Source organism: Chlorocebus sabaeus, chromosome 3, assembly GCF_047675955.1.
Source record: "Chlorocebus sabaeus isolate Y175 chromosome 3, mChlSab1.0.hap1, whole genome shotgun sequence".
NCBI lineage: Eukaryota > Metazoa > Chordata > Mammalia > Primates > Cercopithecidae > Chlorocebus > Chlorocebus sabaeus.
The window spans coordinates 82,055,035-82,077,707 of record NC_132906.1 but is presented as its reverse complement, the minus strand read 5'-3'; the positions used below and the strand labels follow the sequence as shown (position 1 = coordinate 82,077,707).

General features: G+C 44.1%; 1 protein-coding gene across 1 annotated transcript in view; it reads right to left on the bottom strand.

Annotated features, from left to right (window-relative positions):
• The window catches only part of PCCA (propionyl-CoA carboxylase subunit alpha), a 435,698-nt gene extending 413,086 nt beyond the window's left edge, over positions 1-22,612 (bottom strand). Inside the window, exons 1-2 of the mRNA XM_007960786.3 lie at positions 22,474-22,612; positions 4,008-4,085 (exon numbers count right to left, since the gene is read on the bottom strand). Of these exons, the coding sequence (XP_007958977.1) occupies positions 4,008-4,085; positions 22,474-22,578 (183 nt within the window). The 5' untranslated portion in view covers positions 22,579-22,612. The remainder of the gene's footprint in view (positions 1-4,007; positions 4,086-22,473) is intronic.
• Positions 22,613-22,673: the final 61 nt, after the last annotated feature.

Genomic DNA, 22,673 nt, shown 5'->3' with positions numbered 1-22,673 from the left:
AAGGGTGAAGCGACCAATTTAGTCTGAACATGCACCTGTACCACGATTAGGTGCCAAAGAATATTCATCACTCACTGAGGGAAACACAGTTTCTCCACAGCTACCTTAGGCAAGGGCACAGCAAAGGAGATGGCAAAGATAGCAGGCAGCGGGATTGATTTCAGAATTTATGATGAAACATGCTTAGTAAATTCCAAGGGGATTCCACTTCTACACTCTTTAACCCTCTGATCTCTTTAAATGTGCCAAACCTGGGCCAGGCACGGTAGCTCATGCCTATAAGCACAGCATTTTGGGAGGTGGAGGCAGGTGGATCACCTGAGGTCAGGAGTTCGAGACCAGCCTGGCCAACATGGTGAAACTCCATCTCTACTGAAAATACAAAAAAAAAAAAAAAAAAATAGCTGGATATGGTGGTGTGTGTCTGTAATCCCAGCTACTCAGGAGGCTGAGGCAGGAGAATCACTTGAACCCGGAAGGTGGAAGTTGCAGTGAGCCAAGATCATGCCACTGCACTCCAGCCTGGGTGACAGAGCGAGACTCTATCTCAAAAATAAATAAATAAATAAATAAATAAATAAATAAATGTGCTAAACCCAGAGAGTTACACACATTAATTTATTTTTAGGAATTATCAGTGGTCACCCATGTGGGAGGTGAGTTACCTATTTCTGTAACTTCACTATGAGGTTATAACGAAAGCAAGTCAGACCAAACTCTGTCCGTACATACAAGCATTTATTAAGACATAGAAAGAATCATAAAACCTGCTTGATAAGTTCAGTGAAAACTCAACTCCCCGTACTTTGTAAGGCTCCAAAAGACTGCAAGAAAGGCTCGCCATAGGCAAAAAAAAAAAAAAAAAAATTCTGATTTGGTTAACCATACTGTCAGACTAAGCCATCAAGAATCCACCAGACAAGTAGCTGAACACAGGACTATTCATTTAGGGATCGGGCATGAGTGTTATTCTTAAAGAATTAAAGGCCAACTACATCATTATATTCTAATAGTACAAAGGCAGAGAATTTCTCTAAAGTAATAGCCAATAACGTAATATCGACGAATATCACAAACTTCCTCAATGACAGCCCATTTCTTTTTCCTTCTTTGAGACAGGATCTCGCCCTGTAGCCTAGCAGTCTGGAGTACAGTGGTGCAATTATGGCTCACTGAAGCCCTGACCTCCTGGGCTCAAGTGATTCTCCCACCTTAGCTTCCTGTGTAGCTGGAACTACAGGTGCACGCCACCACACCCAGCTAATTTTCGTGGGGGTTTTTTTGTTTTGTTTTGTTTTGGTAGAGACAGGGTTTCGCCAGGCTGGTCGCAAGTTCCTGACCTCAAGCAATCCACTGGCCTCGAACTCCCAAAGTCCTGGGATTACAGGCGTGGGCCATCACACCTGGCTGATAGCCCACTTCTAACAGTTATTATGCTAATGAGGAAGGCTACCAGTATTTATAAAGAGAAAGATGGCTGAGCCGTTTGTAGTATTCCACCCCTCTAGAATGTGGCCTCTTCAACAAATGTTAGTTAACCACTCTTAAGAGTGTGGCCACTTAGGATAGATGATTACTTCAAGATTGGAATGCAACACATGGATACATGAACCCCAAAGCATATCACCTATGATGAAGATTTTAAATTAAACTACAGCTTTCATAACAGGGAGTTTATTATAACTAATTCAATAGACCTGCACTATCCAATACAGTAGCCACTGGTCACAAGAGGTTACTCGGCTCTTCAAATGTGGCTAATCAAACTGAGATATGCCAGAGATGTAAAACACACACTGGATTTAGAAGACTTAGGGCCCAAAAAAAAGAATCTAAGGTGTCCTGTTAATACTTTTTATACTGATTATGTACTTAAATAACATTTTAGATATTGAGATATTATTAAAATTAATTTTAACTGTTTACTGTTTTTTAATGTAGCTATTAGAAAATTGAAAATTGGCCAAGCACCGTGGCTCATGCCTGTAATCCCAACACTTTAGGAGGCTGAGGCAGGCAGACATTTGAGGTCAGGAGCTCGAGACCAGTCTGGCTAACATGGTGAAACCCCGTCTCTACTAAAAACACAAAAATTAGCCGGGCATGGTAATGAACACCTGTAATCCCAGCTACTCGGGAAGCTGAGGCAGGAGAATTGTTTGAACCCGGGATGCGGAGGTTGCAGTGAGCCAAGATCACACCACTGCACTCCAGCCTGGGTGACAGAACAATATTCCATCTCAAAAATTTAAAAAAAAAAAAAAAAAACCTTGAAAATTGCATTTGCCCTGTGTATTAATTGGTTTTTACATTGCTATGAGGATACCACCCAAGACTACGTAATTTATAAACAAAGGTTTAATTGACTCCCAGTTCCACATGGCTGGGGAGGCTTCAGGAAACTTAAATCATGGCAGAAGGAAAGCAGGCACCTTCTTCACAAGGCAGCAGGGGAGAGTAGTGCAAAGAAGGAACTTCCAAACACTTGTAAGATCATAAGATCCTGTGAGAACCAACTCACTATCATGAGAAAAACATGGAGGAAACTGCCCCCATGATCCAATCACCTCCCTCCCTCAACACCTGGGGATTACAGGTCGAGATGAGATTTGGGTGGGGACACAGGGCCAAACCATACCACCCTGCAACTGTGTTTCATGTTGTATTCCTAGTGAACTGAAGATATGTAGACTCTTTCTTCCTCCAGGCCTCCAGATTCAAAAGAATCTGAAAAGCAGTATTGTGCACTTCAGCACATGATTCAGAAGATACCTCAGACATGTCATTCTCAAATAATCATGCCTGTCAGTTGTATTTTGATGACAATCACCTCGAACAATCCCTTCTTAACCAAAACTCCTGCCCTCTTTGAAACCACAATTTATTTCCAATCACTTCTTCTAGTCCCTACAAGGCTCAAACATTATTGAAATAGCATTTCAATTAGAAACCACTTGTCCCGAAATTTATAATACACAAAATTACCTTCAATCTAAATGAATCATATAGGTAGGCCACAGTGGCTCACATCTGTAATCCCAGCACTTTGGGAGGCCGAGGCGGGCCGATCACCTGAGGTCAGGAGTTTGAGACCAGCCTGGCCAACATGGTGAAACCCCATCTCTACTAACAAACACAGAAATTAGATGGGCATGGTGGGATTACACACCTGTAATCCCAGCTACTCAGGAGGCTGAGGCAGGAGAATCTCTTGAAGCCAGGAGGCAAAGCTTACAGTGAGCTGAGATCACACGACTGTACTCCAGCCTGGGCAAAGAGCAAGACTCCGTGTCACAAATAAATAAATAAATAATATAAATACTAAGTAAATGAGGCCAGGTGCACAGTGGCTCACACCTGAAATCCCAGCACTTTGGGAGGCTGAGGCAGGTGGATCACCTGAGGTCAGGAGTTTGAGACCATCCTGGCCAACATGTTGAAAGCCTGTCTCTACTAAAAATATAAATGTTAGCCGGGTGCAGCGGTGTACGCCTATAATCCCAGCTACTCAGGAGGCTGAGGTGGGAGAATTGTTTGAACCTGGGAGGTGTAGGTTGCAGTGAGCCGAGATCTGAACCTGGGAGGTGTAGGTTGCAGTGAGCCGAGATCACACCACTGCACTCCAGCCTGGGCGACAGTGCGAGACTCCATCTCAAAAAAAAAAAAGTATTAAGTAAATGAAAGAAAAACTCAATAGTTTAATTAAATCTCTTAACTGCCCAGTCTTTAAGAACAAATAATTTCTTAGTTATTCTTCTGAAAACAAAGGAAACACATTGTAAATGTATTCAATTTTTGGTAAAGATACAAATACAAAATTAAAAAGATTCAGACTGTGGCCCACAATGAAAAACAGAACACCTAAAGATTGAGCACCTATAGAAACATATAATGCTAGAGTGATCAATGACCCCACAGTCTTAACAAAATCCCATTGAACACAGTATGGAAACAAGAAAGTAAAACCATGATAAGTTAGTTGTTGAGAGTATTGTTTAAATACTTACTTTTTCATTAGGATCATATCCCACTGAACCAATATTACGGGACACCATTAAGCACTGTCTTGAATAGTGCGGAACATGCTACAAAAAAAGAAAAGCAAAATAAATTGCAAATATTTGACGGGCTTTTGAACATTTTTTCAGGATATTTCTTCCAGTTGGGTTCTAGCGAAAGTGTTTGATCAATAAATAGTAGTTCTAGCCAATACACCATAATTATAATTATGGAAGGGAAATCTATCTACAGACACAGCCTGTCGGCATGTAAGAGAAACCAAAAGCATCAAAACAATCTCCAGAAAAGCAAAACAAGAATTGTCGATGGGCCAAGCAAATCTGAGGAAAGCCTTTCAGATCACGCAAAAGGATAGAGCAGGGTCAGAAATGTCACAGACCACAAAGAACTTTTCAAAACACAAAACAAGAGTCTTGGTCTCAGGGAGCTTCCAATTTAACAGTGGCCAGAACAAAATAAAATATTATTTTTATATTTGCTGATGTCATCAGCCCGATTTCTTATTTTACATTTTCTGGTACAAAAGTGGTTTGGCTGATAAATATGAAAAAGCAAAACCATTAATCAAGGATATTTCTCATTCATTGAACTGTTTGTGAAGAAAGCATATTTTAATGCTTTAATACTTAAGAACATTAAGTGACTAAGCCAGGCATAGTGATACACACCTGGAATCCCAGCTACTCAGGAGGCAGAGGTGGGAGTACTACTTGAGCTCGGGAGTTTGAGGCTGCAGTGAGCCAAGATCACACCACTGTACTCCAGCCTGGGCAACAAAGCAAGACCCCTTAGAACTTTCTAAGAGGATAGCAACTCAAATAAGAAACAAAATGTTTTTATAGCAACATTTGTAAATGAACTGAAAAAATTGTACAACTAGTTTTTAAAGAGTCGGGCACCATGGCTCATGCCTGTAATCCTAGCACTTTGGGAGGCCAAGGCAGGTGTATCACCTGAGGTCAGGAGTTTGCAGCCAGACTGGCCAAAATGGCGAAACCCCGTCTCTACTAAAAATACAAAAAAAAAAAAATTAGTGGGGCATGGTGGCACACACCTGTAGTCCCAGCTACTAAGGAGGCTGAGGTAGGAGAATTGCTTGAACCCAGGAGGTGGAGGTTGCAGTGAGCTGAGATCGTGCCACTGCACTCCAGCCTGGGCAACAAGAGCGAAACTCATCAGGATGAATGAATGAATGAATGAATGAATAGTAATCTCTATACAAAAGTGGAGGTAAAAGATACAAAAAGATATAGTTTATAAAATAAAACCTTTACCAAGTAAAAGACTAGGAACAGCAAGGAACTATGAATGGGAAATTATTACTGTGTCCCTATTAAAGATCAAGACTATCTCTCATATATTCCTTCAAGCATAACTGTGAGTTCAAAGAGCATTATCCCCAAGTTTATGACAAAGTTGAGTCCCAAGAACTTTAATTTTTCAAAGGTCACAGGCTGATGCTGTAATGGTTACAAGATTTAACCACAGATTGGTCAAGAGCTTTCTGAAGTTTTTTATTTTTAGATAAGAAAAACAGTGGCGAGTCCCACATAAACACTAATATCTACTCAAAGACATGATGTTGTTCTACAGAGCTTGCACACATGTGAACTTGTAATAATGCGGCCCACAGCTGTAAAAAGCATAGATGCCTCCCGGTTAGACAGCAACCAGAAGTAGAACTCGGGTTGGGCGCAGTGGCTCACGCCTGTAATCCCAGCACTTTGGGAGGCCAAGGCGGGCAGATCGCTTGAGGTCGGGAGTTCGAGACCAGCCTGACCAACATAAAGAAACCCCATCTCTACTAAAAATACAAAATTAGCTGAGAGTGGTGGTGCACACCCGTAATCCCAGCTACTTGGATGGCTGAACCCAGGAGGCGGAGGTTGCAGTGAGCCGAGATTGTGCCGTTGCACTCCAGCCTGGGCAAAAAGAGCGAAACTCCATCTCAGAAAAAAAAGAAGTAGAACTCGTACAAGCAAACACAACTATGACAGAACAACTACCAGTGTGAACCATTCCCACGACAAGTCTCAACTGGTTTGGAGTCAGCCCCACAAAGGCTCTGTTCCTGTTTACTCCTGGGAGACATTCATGGAAGGTCAAAAATGAAGAATCAGGTCAACACTCAGACAATTTGTGTAAAGCCACAACATAAAATTTATGTTCTAAATGCAGGAAAACGTTTGTAGAAGTCTGCTAATTTGGACCTCTACACAATTTTAACGTTTGTTGTTTTTGTTAAGCATGTAACAAACTGGCTACATGCCCAGTCCAAAATTCTTTGTAAGGTATTTCCTAGCAATAAAGGTTCTGAGAAAGAACTTTAATCAATTCTATTTATAAAGACTATTTAGCTAATCACAGCCAAAAGGAGAAAGGTCAGGATGTGCAAAATGACTCCCCAATAACATATTGCCATTGGTTCTCTCCCACAGGAATAACGATTTCCTATATTTTCCACACATAGAAAAGAAATGCCTGCAAATGGTTTGGCACATGGGAAGTGGCATTGACCCTCAGAGTCACAAGACTTGGGTCAACTCTCAGCTATGACTCATTGAGCTAATCATTTCTCTGGGCCCCCCGTTTCCATCTACAAAATGTAGGTGATGACACCTCCCTGATTTCCTAGGGAGTTATTAAAAGGATCAAATGAGTTTTTATAAACAGTAAAGTGCCAAAAAATGTAAGGTTTTACATGAAAACTAAATCAAAATATGCAGCTGTCACCTTCTTTCTTAAAACCATATCAGAACCACTTGGGAGTTACCATTAGATAATAATATAGTCAAGAAGAGTCCTGGTCTAGACTCAGATTCTGACCTGGATTCAAATCTTGACTCTGACATTTCCTAGACATATAGAAAGTTTCTTCATTTGTACACTGGGGATAATAATAGTACTTATCTAGATCACAATGCTGCTATGAGGATTAAATGAGAATGTCTAACATGGCTAGCACAGTCTTGCATATATTATCATCAGCACACAATAACTTAGACAAAAATGGGGGGAAATGGTAGGCTTTTAGACAAACTGGATGCGTGCCTTCCAGTCACTGCAAACAGGGAAACAACTATCCTTTCTTAAGATTAGATAACACCGTCCAGGCGCGGTGGCTCACGCCTGTAATCCCAGCACTTTGGGAGGCCAAGGCAGGTAGATCACAAGGTCAGGAGATCAAGACCATCCTGGCTAACACAGTGAAACCCCGTCTCTACTAAAAATACAAAAAAAAAAAAAAAATTAGCCGGGTGTGGTGGCGGGCGCCTATAATCCCAGCTACTCGGGAGGCTGAGGCAGGAGAATGGCATGAACCCAGGAGGCGGAGGTTGCAGTGAGCCAAGATTGTGCCACTGCACTCCAGCCTGGGTGACACAGTGAGACTCTGTCTCAAAAAAAAAAAAAAAAAAAAAAAAATACTAAGCATGATGTGGCCTCACGTGGCAGTTAAAACTGGTAAATCCACTAGCAAATATCTTAAAGAACAATCTAAACACCAGTTCTGCCAAAACCAAAACTACTGTTAACTCACCCACAGTAGCATTCAGGTGAATAATACTAAATAACTCATTATCAGATAAATGCATTATTAGAATGCATTCTGCTTCAAAGAAGAAACTGTCCTCAAAACTGGGTTAATGGAGCTATAAAATGGTCTCACCAAGGTCAAAGTAAACATTAGTTTACTTCATCTTGCTTCATCTCTAAAATTCCAGGTGAAGGTCTTATCTATGTATTACGACACAGAGTTTGGAAGCATCTGTTGAGTATTTCATCGTGCATTGTATAACAGAAACCAAGGGGCCTTGTGAGCACATGCCTTTCACTGAAGACACTTGATTTAAGTCTGGCTTTTTCCTGGAAGCACAGCTTTTCTTGCAAATAGACTATTTAGTCTTCAGGATCTCAGAGACCATTCCAGTCTTCAGTGTCTGCCAAAAGCCAAGCTGAACACCTAATATTTGAGAGAGATGTTCAAGACTCAAGATTCTCTGGGCTCTGCCTCTGTACTAAGCTCAAGCACCAGGAAACTATACATGTCAACTCTAGAACTTCATCATCCCACCCTTGACTCTTCAGCCAGGCCATTCTTCCCCATCCGGCTGTAGCAGATGTTGTCAGAGGCCACTCAGATCCTCTCTAGCTACTGTGTTGACAACTAATGGCTCACACCTGCTCCCTCATCTCGACCGTGTTCCTCAACTATACAGCTCTCCATCAAGCCTGAGAGCTACCCCCACCCTGCCTGGCCAAGGGCTAACACTGCATTCAAAAGGCCGGTCCCAGCACCTCAAGGTGGGACTTCATCAGTAGCACAATCTGTGCCCTAGAGCTGTTCCACCCAATATGGTAGCCATGAGCCACACTCAGATGTGCTCTAAGAGTAAACTACACACTGGATTTTGAAAACTTAGTGCCCAAAAAATGTAAAAGACCTCATTAGTGAATTTTTACATTTACATATTCAAATAATACTTTGAATATTTGAATATATTAAGTAAAATATATTAATTTCCTCTTATTTTACTTTTTTTGTTAAGAGATGGGGGTCTCACTATGTTTGCCCAGGCTGGACTGCAGTTACTAGTCACAGGCACAACTACGGCCCATGGCAGCCTCTAACTCCTAGACTCAAATGATCTTTCCACCTCAGCCTCCTGAGTAGCTAAAACTACACGTCCCTGCCACCACACCTAGCTTCGTTTTACCTTTCTTTTTTTTGAGACAGGATCTCACTGTGTTGCCCAGGCTGAAGTGTAGTGACAGGATCATAGCTCACTGCAGCCCTGAACTCCTGCATTCAAGCAATCCTCCCACCTCAGCCTCCTGAGTAGCTGGGACTACGGATGCATGCACCATGCCCCATTAATGTTTTTATTTTCTGTAGAAATGGGGCAGCAGGGGAGGGAGGTTCTCACTATTTTCCCCAGGCTAGTCTTGAACTCTTGGTCTCAAGCGATCCTCCCACCTTGGCCTCTTCGCTTTACTTTTTTTAACATAAGTATTAGAAGATTTTTGTTTGTTTTTTGAGACACAGTCTCATTTTGTCGCCAGGCTGGAGTGCAGTGGTGCCATCTCGGCTCACTGCAACCTCCACCTCCCAAGTTAAAACGATTCTCCTGCCTCGGCCTCCCCAGTAGCTGGGATTACAGGTGCCCGCCACTGAGAGGTGACAATGTGCTAGCAGCCCTCACTCTCAGCACCTCCTCGGCCTCGGCGTCCACTCTGGCGGTGCTTGAGGAGCCCTTCAGCCTGCCACAGCACTGTGGGAGACCCTCTCTGGGCTGGCTGAGGCTGGAGCCGCCTCCCTCTGGTTGCAGGGAGGTGTGGAGGGAGAGGCGCTCCCAGGCCAGTGCCAGTTTCAGTGGGCCCGGGAGCAGGCTCCGTGGGCCCTGCACATGGAGGGCTGGCCAGCGCAGCAGTGAGCTGCCCTGGGCTAGCAGCTGTGGAGGTTGTGCCGGGTGCCCCAGCAGTGCCGGCCCACCAGTGCTGCACTCAAATTCTTGCCGGGTTTAGCTGCCTCCCCATGGGGCAGGGCTCCTGACCTGCAGCCCACCATGTCTGAGCTCTCTGCCTGCGGTGGGCTCCTGCACCGCCGGAGCCTTCCCAACGGACGCCTGGCGGCACCCTGTTCCGTGGCACCTGGTCCCATCAACAGCCCAAGGACTGAGCAGTGCAGGGGCGGCTCAGGATTGGTGGGCAGCTCCACGGGCAGCCCGGGTGCAGGATCCACTAGGTGAAGCCAGCTGGCCTCCTGAGCGGATGGCGACTTGAAGAACTTTTATATCTAGCGGGAGGACTGTATGTGCACCAATCAGAACTCTGTATCTAGCTAATCTGGTGGGGACTTGGAGAACTTTTCCCTCTAGCTAGAGGATCGTAAATACACCAGTCAGCACTCTGTGTCTGGCTCAGGGTTTGTAAATACACCAATCAGTACTCTGTGTCTAGCTCAAGGTTTGTAAATAGACCAATTGGTACTCTGTATCTAGCTAACTCTGTACCTAGCTAACCTAGTGGGGACTTGGAGAACTTTTCTGTCTAGCACTCTGTGTCTAGCTCAAGGATTGTAAACAGACCAATCAGCACTCTGTGTCTAGCTCAAGGATTGTAAACAGACCAATCAGCACTCTGTGTCTAGCTCAAGGATTGTAAACACACCAAACAGCACTCTGTCAAAACGGACCAATCAGCTCTCTGTAAAATAGACCAATCAGCTCTCTGTAAAATGGACCAATCAGCACGATGTGGGTGGGGTCAGATAAGGGAATAAAGGCAGGCTACCTGAGCCAGCAGTGGCGACCCACTTACGTCCCTTTCCACATTGTGGAAGGTTTGTTATTTTGCTCTTTGCAATACATCTTGCTGCTGCTCACACTTTGGGTCCACGCTGTCTTTATTAACTGTAACACTCACCGCGAAGGTCTGCAGCTTTACTCCTGAAGCCAACGAGACCACAAAACAATCGGGAAGAACAAACAATTCCAGACGCGCTGCCTTTAAGAGCTGTAACACTCACCACGAAGCTCTATAGCTTCACTCCTGACAGCGAGATCACGAACCCACCAAAAGAAGCTCCAGACACATATGAACGTCTGAAGGAACAAACTCCAGACACACCATCTTTAAGAACTGTAACACTCACCGTGAGGATCGCAGCTTCATTCTTGAAGTCAGTGAGATCAAGAACCCACCAATTGCGGACACACCACCACACCCGACTAATTTTTGTATTTTTAGTAGAAACAGGGTTGCGCCATGTTGGCCAGGATGATCTCAATCTCTTAACCTTGTGATCCACCCGCCTCAGCCTCCCAAAGTGCTGGGATTACAGTCCTGAGCCACCATGCCCAGCTGAGCTACCACGCCCGGCGAAGACTTTTAATGACATTTGCAGCTCACCTTATATTTCTATTGGGCAGCACTGATCTAGGGCAGTTGTTCTCAAATTTTACCATGCATCAGAATCACCTGAAAGGCTTGTTAAAACAGATTGCTGGGCTCCATCACCAGAGATTCAGACTCTGCAGCTCCCGACTAGGGCTGGATAATTTGCATTTCTAACAAGTCCCGGATAATGCTGCTGGTTAACAATCACACTTTGAGAAATACTGCTCTAGAGCTCCCTGTAGGAACAGAATGAAGCTAGTCTCCAGCTGTCAAAACAAAGATGTGTTTCAGTGTAACTACTGTCTCGCTCTTCCTTCTCAAGTCTTAACCCTCCCTATTTCTAAGATACTAAATACTCAGGAACATAGGCAATTAAGTCTTTTTTTTTTTTTTTTTTTTTTTTGAGATGGCATTTTACTCTCGTTGCCCAGGCTGGAGTGCAGTGGTGTGATTTCAGCTCACCACAACCTCTGCCTCCCAGGTTCAAGCAATTCTGTCTCAGCCTCCCGAGTAGGTGGGATTACAGGCATGTGCCACCATGCCAGGTATTTTTGTATTTTTAGTAGAGATGGGGTTTCTCCATGTTGGTCAGGCTGGTCTCGAACTCCTGACCTCAGGTGATCCTCCTGCCTTAGCTTCCCAAAGTGCTGGGATTACAGGTGTGAACCACTGCGCCCAGACCATTCTTTTATTTTTTTAATTCAGATGTAATTCACATACCATAAAATTTACCGTTTTAAAAAAGTATACAACTCAGTGGTTTTCAGTATATTCACAAGGCATGGAACCATGATGGCTACTGGTTCCAGGACATTTTTTATCACCCCAAAAAGACACCCCTTAACTATGTGCAGTCACTCCCATCCCCTCTCCTCCAGGCCCTGGGCAACCACTAATCTACTTTCTGTCTTCATGGATCAGTCTATTCTGGAGACTGCATAAAAACACAATCATACAATAGCGGCCTTGTGTGTCTACCTTCAAAAGTCACTCTTAATTCCTTCCTTTCCCTATTTGTACATACCTTACAGATATTGCAGGTTCAGGTCCAATTAATTATTGTTCAAAACAACTGCTGCTCAAAAATGCTAACAATCATCTGATCCTTCAGCAAATCTCATCGTTTTCCTGGTGGAGGGTCTTGCCTTGATGTTGATGGCTACTGACTGATCAGGGTGGAGGTTGCTGAAGGTTGGGATGGCTGTGGCAATTTCTTAAAACACTGAAGTTTGCCGCAGTGACTTCCTCTCACAAAAAATTCTCTGTCGCATGTGATGCTGTTTGATATCATTATATCCACATCAGAACTTTTTCAAAATTGGAATAAATCCTCCCAAAACCTGCTGCTGCTTTATCAACTAAGTTGATGTAATATTATAAATCCTTTTTTATCATGATGACCATGTTCACAGCATCCTCCACCACTAGTAGATTCCGTCTCAAGATACCGCTTTCTTGACTGGGTGTGGTGGCTCAACACCTAAAAACCCAGCACTTTGGGAGGCCGAGGCAGGCGGATTGCTTGACCTCAGGAGTTTGAGACAAGCCTGGGCAACATGGCAAAACCCCATTTATACAAAAAAAATTTTTTTTTAATTTTATATATATAAATATATATATATATATATATATATATAGCTGGGCATGGTGGCACAAGCCTGTAATCCCAGCTATTCAGGAGGCTGGTGGGAAGATTACTTGAGCCTGGGAGGTCGAGGCTGCAGTGAGCCATGACCATGCCACTGCATTCCAGCCTGGGTGACAGAGTGAGACGCTTCCTCAAAAAAAAAAAAAGGAACCACTTTCTTTACTCATCTATTAAGAAGCAACTCCTCATCCCTTCAAGATCATGAGACAGCAGCAATTCTACCACATCTTCAGGCTCCACTCTAGTTCTCTTGCTATTTCCATCCCTCTACAGTTACATTCCCCACTGAAGTCCTGAACCCCTCACAGTTGGAATCGACTTCTCAAAACTCCTGTTAATGTTGATTATTCTGACCCACCATGAATCATGAAGGTTCTTAATGGCATCTAGAATGGTGAATCCTTTCCAGAAAGTTTTCAATTCACTTTGCCCAGATTCATCAGAGGAATCACTCTCTACAAGAACTATATAGACTTATGAAATACTATTTATTAAATAATACAACTTGAAAGTTGAAATTCCTCCTTGATCCATGGGCTGGAGGATGTTGTATTAGCAGGCATGAAAATAACATTAATCTACTTGTACAGCTCCATTAGAGCTCTTGGGTAATCAAGTGTATTGTGTATATGCAGCAATATTTTGAAAGGAATCTTTCTGTCCTGAGCAGTAGGTTTCAATAGTGGGCTTAAAATATTCAGTAAACTATGCTGTAAACAGATGTGCTGTCATCCAGGCTTTGCTGTTCCATTTCTAGAGCACAGGCAGAGTCAGCTTTGAATAATTCTTAACGGTCCTAGGATTTTCAAAATGATAAATGAGCATTGGCTTCCACTTAAAGTTACCAGCTGCATTAGCCCCTAACAAGAGTTGGCCTGTCCTTTGAAGCTTGCTTCGTTTTTTTTTTTTTTTCCCCTGAGGGATAGGGGTCTTGCTATGTTTCCCAGGCTGGACACCAACTCCTGGGCTCAAGCAATCCTCCCACCTCAGCCTCTGGAGCCAGTGCCTGGCTTCTAAGCCTCAAAGGACAGCCAGGTGTGATAGTGAGCACCCCAGGTGCTGTCCTTTGAGGCTCTGAAGCCAGGCACTGACTTCTCTCCAGTTCTCAAAGTGCTAAATGACATATTCTTCCAATAGAAGGCTATTTCATCTACAATGAAAATCTGCTGTTTGGTGTAGCCAACTTCATGAATGATCTTTGTGAGATCTTCTGGATAATGCTGCAGCTTCTACATCAGCACTTGTTGCTTCCACATTTATGTTATGGAGATCGTTTCTTTTTTTTTTTTTTTTTTTTTTTAGACAGATTCTCTCTGTCACCAGGCCAGAGTGCACTGGCACGATCTTGGCTCACTGCAACCTCCACCTCCTGGGTTAAAGCGATTCTCCTGCCTCAGCCTCCCAAGTAGCTGGGACTATAGGCGCGCGCTACCACACCCGGCTAATTTTAGTATTTTTAGTAGAGACAGGGTTTCACCATGTTAGCCAGAATGGTCTCAATCTCTTGATCTTGTGATCTGCTCGCCTCAGCCTCCCAAAGTGCTGGGATTACAGGTGTGAGCCACTGCACCCGGCCTCACTTCTTTTCTTAAACCCCATGAACCAACCTCTGTTTGCTTCCAACTTTTCTTCTGCAGCATCCTCACCTCTCTCAGCCTTCGTAGAATTGAAGAGAGGGCCCTGCACTGGATTAGGCTATGACTTAAGGAAATGTGGCTGGTTTGATCTTCCATCCAAACCACTAAAGCTTTTGCCATATCAGCAATAAAGCTGTTTCACTTTTTTTAATCAGTTGTGTGCTCACTGGAGTAGCATTTTTAATTTCCTTCCAGAACTTTTCTTTTGCATTCACAATTTGGCACAAGAGGCCCAGCTTTCAGTCTATCTTGGCTTTTGACAGGCCTTCCTCCCTAAATGAGTTCTAGTTTTTTATTTAAAGTGACAGACATGTGACTCTTCCTTTCACTAGAACGCTTAGAGGGTTATTAATTGGCCTACTTTCAATATTGTTGTGTCTCAGAGAATAGGGAGCCCTGAGGAGAGGGATAGACATGGGGGAATACCTGGTTGGAGAAGTCAAAACACACACACATTTATCAATTATGTTTCTCTGCTTATATGGGCGTGGTTCACGGCACCCCAAAATATTTACAATAAGAATATTGAAGATCGCTGATCACAGATCACCATAACAGACATAGTAATAATGAAAAAGTTTAAATTATTGTAAGAATTATCAAAATGTTTCACAGAGACACAAAGTAAGTCTGTGCTGTTGGAAAGATGAGACCAATACAGCTGCTCAAAGCAGGGTTGCCACAAACCTTCAATCTGTAAAAACAACAACAACAAAAACAGTATCTGCAGGGCCAATAAAGCCAAGATATGAGGTATGTCTGTATCTGCCTTCAAACCCCACAGCAAGATACTGGCTTTAGCTCCAAAATATATTCCAAGTCTGACCAGTTCTCACCAACTCCAGTGCCACCACCCTAGTGCAAGTTACCATCATCTCTAGCTTGGTCTTCTACAACAGCTTCCTGACTGGTCTCTCTGTTTCCACTCTTCCCACCCCAGTCCCCAACCCTACTCCCACCCCTACTAAGACATTCGCCACACAGTAGTCACAATCGTCTTTTCCAAACACAAGTTCAATGTGCTTAAATGCCTCCAATTGGACTCTCACTATTAAATTCCAAATACAAGCCCCTAATGACTCTGTCCTGCCTACCTATTCCTCCTCCCTCATCTCCTAAGATCATCCCCTCATTCAGTTCACTCCAACCACAGCAGTCACATTCATCCCTTAATTATGCCAAATGCAATCTCCCCTTAGAGTTTTTGCCCTGGCATTCCTTGGTCTGCAATGCTAGGCCCCCATATAGTCACATGGCTGGCTGGCTCCGTTTCCTGTCCAAATGCCACATGCTCTGAAATGTCCCCTATGGTCTCATTAGGTAACATCCCCAACTCAGCACCACTACCACTCTCTATCCCATTAACTTATCCTTTTACTTCAAGATCACTTCTCACTCTCTGAACTTTTCTATTTATATGAGCACAGTCTCCTTACTCAAATGTAACCACAATGGGAGCAGAAACATTCACGATTATGCTCCCAGCTCTAAGTAGTGTCTGACACATACGATGTGTAGGTGGATTAAATGGTAGCCCCTAAAATGATGTGTCCATGTCCTGGAACCTGTGATAAAGGGTCTTTGCCAATACAACAAAGTGAAGGACCTCGAGATGAAATCATCCTAGATCTTGTCATGGCCCTAAACCCAATAAAAAGTGTCTTTATAAAAGAATGAGAGGGAAAGATGCACAAGGAGGAGGAGGAGAAGGTAGCCATATGAAGACAGAGGCAGAGACTGGAGTGATGCGGCCACAAGCCAAGGAATGAATGCAGCCACCAAAAGCTCAAAGAGGCAAGAAAGGATTCTCCCCTAGAGCCTTCAGAGGAAGCATGGCCCTGCTCATGCCTTGATTTCAGACTTCAGGCCTTTAGAACTGTGGGAGAATGAATTTGTTGTTTTAAGCCACAAGGTCCATGGTCATTTGTACAGCAGTTCTTGGAAACCAAGGGTTTCTTGAATAAAGAATACCAAAGAGGGTGAGCACAGTGGCTCACGTCTGTAATCCCAGCACTTTGGGAGGCCAAGGCCGGCAGATCAGTTGAGGTCAAGAGTTCAAGACCAGCCAGGCCAACATGATGAAACCCCATCTCTACTAAAAATACGACAATTAGATGGGCATGGTGGCACATGCCTGTAATCCCAGCTACTCAGGAGGCTGAGGCAGGAGAATCACTTGAACCCCGGAGTCGGAGGTTGCCATGAGCCACGATCACACCACTGCACTCCAGCCTGGGCAACATGAGACTCCATCTCAAAAACAAACATAGAGTATCAAAGCAAGTATGCCACATGGATGCTGTATTAGGTTTTGTGAATGAAATCACAAATCTGTATCTTCCAACATTTTTAAAATTCACTTTTATTTTGATCTTATTAGGTTGATCCCATCAGTTTGTGAGGTTTTTTTCTAACAAAAATGTCAATAGTCATTTAAAATAAAGAAACTAATTTTTGAAAGTTATGCAATATGCTTATCTTTCAAAAAATATAATTTTGCTTCAACTATTTAAGAGTATTGTCAAAATAAAAGCAGTATATTTGTATAACACTTCAGCATGCTACTAAAATTATTCTCATTAAAGATCAAAGATCTTATCAAATTCTTTCACCAATTTTTTTTTTTTTTTTTTTTTTGAGACGGAGACTCGCTGTCACCCAGGCTGGAGTGCAGTGGCACGATCTCAGCTCACTGCAACCTCTGCCTCCCGGGTTCACGTCATTCTTCTGCCTCAGCCTCCTAAGTAGCTGGAACTACAGGCGCCCGCCACCACGCCTGGCTAATTTTTTTTTTTGTATTTTTAGTAGAGATAGGGTTTCACCGTGTTAGCCAGGATGGTCTCGATCTCCTGACCTCGTGATCCGCCCACCTCGGCCTCCCAAAGTGCTGGGATTACAGGCAACAGCCACGACGCCCGGCCCCCTTTTTTTCTTTTCTTCTCTTTTTTTTTTTTTGAGACAGAGCTTTGCTCTTGTTGCCCAGGCTGCAGTGCAGTGGTGCAATCTCGGCTCACTGCAACCTCCACCTCCCGCGTTCAAGCTATTCTCCTGCCTCAGCCTCCCAAGTAGCTGGGATTACAGGCATGCACCACTATGACCAGCTAATTTTGTATTTTTTGTAGAGACGGGATTTCTCCATGTTGGTCAGGCTGGCCTCAAACTCCTGACCTCAGGTGATCCGCCCACCTCGGCCTCCCAAAGTGCTGGGATTACAGGCATGAGCCACCATGCCCTTTTTTTTTTGGGGGGGGGGGACAGGGTCTTGCTATGTCACCCAGGCTGTAGTATCTTGGTGTGATCAGAGCTCACTGCAGCCTTGACCTCCTGGGCTCAAGTGATCCTCCCTCCTCAGCCTCCAAAGTGTCTAGAACTACAGGCACGTGCCACCACAGCCAGCTAATTTTTATTTTATTTTATTTTGTAGAGATGGGGGGGTGGGTATCACTATGATGACTAGGCTGGTCTCAAACTCCTGAGCTCAAGTAATCCTCCCACTTCGGCCTGCTAAAGGGCTGGGATTGCAGGTGTGGAGCTACCACACCTGGCCTCATCAATCTTTTATTCCTTAGCCTCCCTGCACCTGGAACGCAGTTAGGGACTATGTTTTAATTTTTTTCTCTCCTCTGTACATGCCATAGTACCTGGAACTTAGAAAATGCTCCACAAACGCTTTTTGAGTAAAGAGCTAGATCTCTAGACAAGGGAATGAATGAATGCTAACTACTTCTTGAAATTTCTTTCCTAGGTTTGGTAACACTACACTACATTGGCTCCTCTCAAACCATACCTCTAACTCCTCTCGTCTCTTCTTCCTTCTTCCAAATCCTAATTTAGGGTTGTAAGACGAAGCATTTATTCAATTAAACATTAACTGCCTCACTACATCCTTCAGGGTTCACAGATTCTAACTCTAACTTTAGCCTCATATCCCTGGCTGTAAAGCCAGCCACTGATACCCTCTGTCTTCCCAGCACCTCAGCATGGCTCCTGTGGGCATCTAACTCCAGATACCTACAATGAAACACTATGTTTCCAGCCCCACTGAAAAGATGTTTCTTCCCAAATTTCTTTTTCATCCTGGTTCTCCCACCTACATTTTTTAAAGTTTGGAATCATTTAAACAAATCCTTTTCCCTCACTCTTCATCAAAAATATCCCATCTTTTCCTCTTATTTAGGAAAGGACTAGAGCAGTTTTTACCTCTGTTCTGAACTTCTCAGGAACAGAATAAAATCCAAATGGTAGATATATAAATACATACATGTCTATAAACTTTTTTTTACACCAGAAACTAGTCTCTGTAATAATCTCAGAAACTTGTTTTCCCAATGATTTGTTAGAAATTTATCAGCATGTTGGAAAGATTAACCTCCAGGCAATTCTAAAGCATTCAGATAAGCCTAAACATTCTTTTCCATATTTACTGATTACAAAAGAAAATAATGGATTTCAAGTAACATAGGGCTTAAACATTCAAATTTCATGAATGTATCACACAATGAGACCATGATTCAAATGAGACAATTTGTAACTAGAAAAGCAAGCCGATGTGGGTGGATTGCTTGAGTTCAGGAGTTTGAGACCGGCCTGGGCAACACAGCAAAACCCCATCTCTACAAAAAATTAAAATTAAAATTAAAAAATAGGCTGGGCGCGGTGGCTCAAGCCTGTAATCCCAGCACTTTGGGAGGCCGAGACGGGCGGATCACGAGGTCAGGAGATCGAGACCATCCTGGCGAACACGGTGAAACCCCGTCTCTACTAAAAAATACAAAAAACTAGCCGGGCGTGGTGGCGGCGCCTGTAGTCCCAGCTACTCGGGAGGCTGAGGCAGGAGAATGGCGTAAACCCGGGAGGCGGAGCTTGCAGTGAGCTGAGATCCAGCCACTGCACTCCAGCCTGGGCGACAGAGCTAGACTCCGTCTCAAAAAAAAAAAAAAAAATAGCCAGGTGTGGTCGTAGGTGCCTGTGGTCCCACCTACTTGGGAGGCTGAGATGGGAGGATGGCTTGAGCCCGGGAAGCAGAGGCTGCGGTAGGCCAAGATCATGCCACTGCACTCCAGCCTGGTCAACAGAGCCAGACCCCGTCTGAAAAAAAAAAAAAAAAAAAAGGAAGAAAAAAAAAAAAGCCTTTGGAATCATATTATCTAAGGTTCAAATTCTACTTCAGCCAATTGTGCTTTTAAGCAATTACTTAACCGCCCTGAGCTGTGTTTCCTCTACTATAAAATTGGGATTTTTGACCTAGTTGTTACAAAGATAAAAGATATTATATGAAAAAATCACAGAGTCGGGCTTGGTGGCTCATGCCTGTAATTCCCAGCACTTTGGGAGGCCAAAGCAGGCGGATCACGAGGTCAAAAGATCGAGGTGGCCAACATGGTGAAACCCCCTCTCTACTAAAATACAAAAATTTTAGCCAGGGGTGGTGGCGCACACCTGTAGTCCCAGCTACTTGGGAGGCTGAGGCAAGGGAATCACTCGAACCCAGGAGGTGGAAGTTGCAGCGAGCCGAGATCGTGCCACTGCACTCCAGCCTGGCAACAGAGCAAGACTCCATCTCAGAAAAAAAGAAAAGCAAAGGAAAATCACACAAGGCATATAAGAGTTCAATAAAAACTATAGCAATTACCATAAAACCAACAGCCTAGAGCCACTGAAAACATTCACGCAGAAGAAAAAACTAGGCATTAAAATAGAATGTGTTTAAAAAGCTGATACACAAAACAAATAAGACTAAAAGGTGAACTCCATATATACCCTAAAAATAAATAAACTCTGTTGACTGGCTAAAAGAATGGTCAGAATTCTCTAGACTAGAACCTAGAGTTAGCTGGCTGCTTTCCAACCAACCAAAAGGTTTGCAGAGGTGGAGGGAGGGATGGGAGGGGTTAAAATCTTCAAAAGATTCAGCTTCAAACAGACTCAGTAGAGCATATTTCAAGTTCATAGAAGAGAAGCACGGAGAGAAGCTAAGCAGCAGCTCAAGTTCCCCTAGAGTGATAGTGAACTTCAGAGATGCTTCCCACCCCAAGGAGGAATTCTTTACTGGCACAAACATAATGCTACTCTATTGTTACACATTCAGCACCTATTGTGTCAAACATTGTACTAAGAACACAGAAATAGACAAGATGCAGTCTCTGCCAACACATTAAAAGGAAAAAACCAGGTAAGAAACATCAAAGCTTATGTATTACACAGTGAGTGTATAACAAGTGTACAACAGTAAGTACAGTAACAGCCTTCCTCTCAGCCTCTCCAATCTAAAATGTCAGTGTCATCCCTCCCACCTCCAACATCAATGTCTTCCCACTGCTCTAAGACAAACAGCAAACCTCATAATATGATCTGTAAGAGCCAGCATGGTCTGACTCCTGCCAACTTCTCCAGCACCATCTACTCTCTGCATCAGAGTCTCTGTAGGCTTTTTTCAGTTCTTCTAACCTGTCATTCCCTCTGGCCGCAGGACCTTTGCACACACTGTTCTCTCACATTCATCTCCTCCATTTGTTAGAGAAGGTCACTTCATCCTTCAAAACTTGTCTCAATTTTCAATTCCAAAGGAAAACACTCCCTTACTGTAGGTAGTATAGTATGATTAAGAGCACAGGTTCCAGACTTCTAAATCCTGTTTGCCACTTATTGGCACTATAGCTTCGAGCGAGTCACATTAACACTTAGTGCCTCACTTTCATCTTCTGTAAATGGGGGACATATGACTGTTGTGAGATTGAATAAATTAGTTTAAGCAAAGCAACAGAACAGTATCCAGGACACAGAACTCAAAATCTTGGCTTGGTCAAATCCCTCTATTTTATTTTCTTACAGCACCAGGGCATCTCCCCTAATACCATTTTACACTTATTACACTCTCCCCACTACAGTAAAATTTCTAAGAAAGCAGAAACCATATTCATTCCCCAGAAGTGGAAGACAGGAGATATTCAGTAAACATTTGTTGAAAAAAATAGCTACAAGGACAAAGCTGACGCCCAAGAGACCTGTCCAGTACACAAAGCCTCATGTACCTGACTCCAAAGCCCACTTTCTACCATACTAAGTAAGCTGCCTCCTATGTAAATACATAAGTCTTACAGCCGCAGTTGAAGTGGCCAACAAAGATGAACAGAATGATAAAGATTAAAGAACACTAAACTGTATGGGAACACAGAGATCAGTGAAAGTCCGCACGCTGAATACAAAACAAACATAGGCGCCACTCACTTCCATGTCGATAAGCTCCGGCTCTCATACTGCCCACCCAGGGCTCGGTTCCCTCCTCTTTAAAGAGTAGGATGGGGCACGTTCGTCTCTAAAGTGTCTTCAAAGTCTAAACCTCAATGACTATAAATCAAGTTATGTGGCAATGCTTTAATAATTATTTTTTAAAAGGAGGTTTAACAAGCACACTGAACCAGCTGACAGATGGTTTTCAGGGGACCTTCGTTGTAAAGAATGTGTTCAAGTGCCTCAACAAACCTTATAAAGTAGGTTAAGTGGTCTGTGCCCCAGAATTAACGACAGACTCGATGTTGACGGGAGAAAGAGTTCAGAAGCACACACAAGCACTCCAACCTGTGAGTCAATCTGCCATCATGACAGCCTAGGTATACAGAACAGTCATGAAATGTGTTTAGAACAGTGCCAAAATAAGGCTCACCACTACATCGAAAAGGAAAGTTCACGAGATGCATTTGGTACACAGTAGACTGGGGTGTCATACAATTAAAACAGGCTTTCAAATGCAACGTAAAATCTATTAGCAGTCCTGATATGGCGTAGTACTTCAAAAGATAAGATCAACTCACAACCTTAACTCTACCTGAACAACAGTTCACAGTGTCCCTTCAAAAATGCTGGAAAGAGGTCAGAGAACACGGAAACTATAACGACACCTAAAAACACACCCTGGAAAGCTTAAGACAAAGCCACTGCCGCGGGGCCCTGGAAGCGGACCTCGGGCAAGGCAGGAATATGCCTGCCCAAAGCCATCAGCCGCCTCGGAGGGCGTGCGGGCGCCCAACTGCCTCCGCCCTAGGCCTCTCTGCTCCGCAGGATCCCCGAGAGAACAGCTGCAACGAGGCATGCCTCCTGAGCCCGCTGCCACGCGAACTGCGGGTGGGAGGAGAGAGAGGGGTGTAGCTGAGACGGAACCGGGGCGCGGGGCAGCCGGACCCAGCCAGCGCTCTCCCGGCGCCACCCACCCAGAGGCGGCACGGCTGGAAGCCCGGTGAAGCCCGGATCCGCTAGGGCCCCGTCGCTCCTCACCTTCAGGGTCCGCAGTGCCGCGCTCAACATCAGCTGCTGCGGCGGCCACCGCCCACGCCGTCCGGCAGCGACCAGCGCTGCTGTCCCGACCCAGAGCCCCGCCATTGTTGTCCCCGCAGACCGCCCCTCCGTTGACCTCTCACCCAGCCGGAGAGGGGCGGAGAAGGGGAGCGCCTGGGCTTTGACAAATCACGAGCCAG